At 58.6% G+C, this 2,346-nt stretch overlaps 1 protein-coding gene across 1 annotated transcript; it reads left to right on the plus strand.

The window, feature by feature from the left end:
- The first annotated feature begins 1,044 nt into the window (after positions 1-1,044).
- NEUROD2 (neuronal differentiation 2) lies at positions 1,045-2,115 on the plus strand. The gene has a single exon (XM_065422732.1). The coding sequence runs from the start codon at positions 1,045-1,047 to the stop codon at positions 2,113-2,115; it is 1,071 nt and encodes a 356-aa protein (XP_065278804.1).
- The last annotated feature ends 231 nt before the right edge of the window (positions 2,116-2,346 follow it).

A 2,346-nucleotide genomic window follows, 5' to 3' on the forward strand; every position in this document is an offset into this window, starting at 1 on the left:
CCACAAGAACGTGGCGTGGGCAGAGGACAGTGATCGAATGCAAAGTTGGACAGCTGGGCCGAGGGGGGAGGGTGCAGTGGGTCTGATCGGGCCGGTATGGGGAGAAGGGGGGAGGGGGTGAAAGGTATTCATAATAATCGGAATGATCTGATCGTCTGTTTCAAGGCGGGCGAAGGGTGGGGAATGGGTCTGTTCTGAACCACACGGCAGGAAAAGTTGAAGACTGTTGGCAGTGTCTTGGGCCGCAATGAATGGAGCAGAAATTGACACCCAGGGGGAGGAAGTATCGGCCGAGGAGGTGGGGCGGGGGAGAGAGAGACGAATGGGGTGAAATCGGTTTCCTAACATTTAAATCCCAGCCCTGAGTCCAACGGGACGGAATAAAGACGGCGGAAAATACAAAAAAAAAAAAAAAAAAAAAAAAAGTAGATCAAATTTAAAATAATAATAATCGGGAATTCCAAATGAATTATGAATCCAAATCTCTCAAGCAAATGTCCCGGGATCAGTCACAAGGCGACGGCGAAGCCAATTCATTTCAATCCCACTTTGAAACGATTCGATCGTTTTGACGAGGGATCTGGAGCTGGATCCCAGCCTTTCCCGTGGCAATTTCTGGGTTCGCTCGCTAGATTCTCTCTGCGGGGGGTGCGTTCCGCGTGGGGAGGGTGTCTAACCCGCTGGAAGCCGGGCGGAAAGTCAAGGGCAGATTGGCATCCAATGAACATTTCTTCCCCCTGTTTCGTTTCCATTGCCAACTGCACCCCGCTCCGGTTCGGCGCCTGGGGAAGTGACCATGCAAATCGCGTCCCCCACCCGCACCCCCAAATCGAATCGCCGCAGGAGCTGGCCACGCACCCCCCCCCCCCACACACACACACACGGGGTCCGGGCCTGAGTCCCCGCTTCGTGCAGCCGAGCCAGGGGCCGGGGGCCGGAACCGCCGCCGGGGCGGGCCGCAGCCGAGACAATGGGCATTTGGGAAGGAGCGTGGCTAAACTGTTCCCTCTCTCTCCTCCCCCCGTCTCCCCCTCTCCAGCCATCATGTTGACGCGGCTGTTCAGCGAGCCCAGCCTGCTCCCCGACGTGCAGAAATTCCCCAGCTGGGCGGAGGAGTGCGAGGAAGATGAGCGGAGCGACAAGGAGGAGCGGAAAGGTAAAAGCGGCCCGCTGCAGGAGGAGCCGCGGGAAGACTCCTTGGGCGAAAACAAAGAGGACGGGGACCTAGGCGGGGACGAGGAGGAGGAGGAGGAGGAGGAAGAGGAAGGGGTGGAGGAGGCCGAAGGGGACCGGCCCAAGAAGCGCGGCCCGAAGAAGAGGAAGATGACCAAAGCCCGGCTGGAGCGCTCCAAGCTGCGGCGCCAGAAGGCCAACGCGCGGGAGCGGAACCGCATGCACGACCTGAACGCGGCGCTGGACAACCTGCGCAAGGTGGTGCCCTGCTACTCCAAGACCCAGAAACTCTCCAAGATCGAGACGCTGCGGCTGGCCAAGAACTACATCTGGGCGCTGTCCGAGATCCTGCGCTCGGGCAAGCGGCCCGACCTGGTCAGCTACGTCCAGACTTTGTGCAAGGGCCTGTCCCAGCCCACCACCAACCTGGTGGCCGGCTGCCTCCAGCTAAACTCACGCAATTTCCTCACGGAGCAAGGCCAGGAGGCCGCGAGGTACCACGGCCCCAATTCTTCCTTTGCCCTGCACCCTTACACCTACCAGTGCTCCCGGCTCTCGGGCACGCAGTGCCAGTCCGGCACCATGGCCAGCTCCCACGCCTTGCGGACACATGCCTACTGCGCCACCTACGAGACCCTCTATGGGAACGCGTCCCCAGACTACAACAGCTCTGAGTACGACGCCCCCCTGAGCCCCCCACTGTGTATTAATGGCAACTTTTCCCTCAAGCAAGACTCTTCCCCGGACCACGAGAAAAACTACCACTATTCTATGCATTATTCTGCCCTGCCAAGCTCCCGGCCGGCCGGCCATAACTTGGTCTTCGGCTCCTCTGGGATGCGCGGGGGCGTGCACTCCGAGAACATCCTGCCTTACGACATGCATCTGCACCATGACAGAGGCCCCATGTACGAAGAGCTCAATGCGTTTTTCCATAATTAACCCCCTTGTGACCACTGAAATTTCACCCCCCCCACGACTGCACATAGCAACCCCCCCCCCAACCCACTTCCATTCTGCTCTAGGTTTTAAATGTCTCCTCCGCCCCAAAACTGTGAACGTACAATTGTTAGGTGTCTCCCCGTAACACACACACAAAGCTAGACTTTGCTCGGCTCACGGCTCTAGGTGAACTAGTCTCCCTTTACTTGTCCCCCAAGGATAGCAGACCAG

Source organism: Emys orbicularis, chromosome 25 (assembly GCF_028017835.1).
Source record: "Emys orbicularis isolate rEmyOrb1 chromosome 25, rEmyOrb1.hap1, whole genome shotgun sequence".
Lineage (NCBI taxonomy): Eukaryota > Metazoa > Chordata > Testudines > Emydidae > Emys > Emys orbicularis.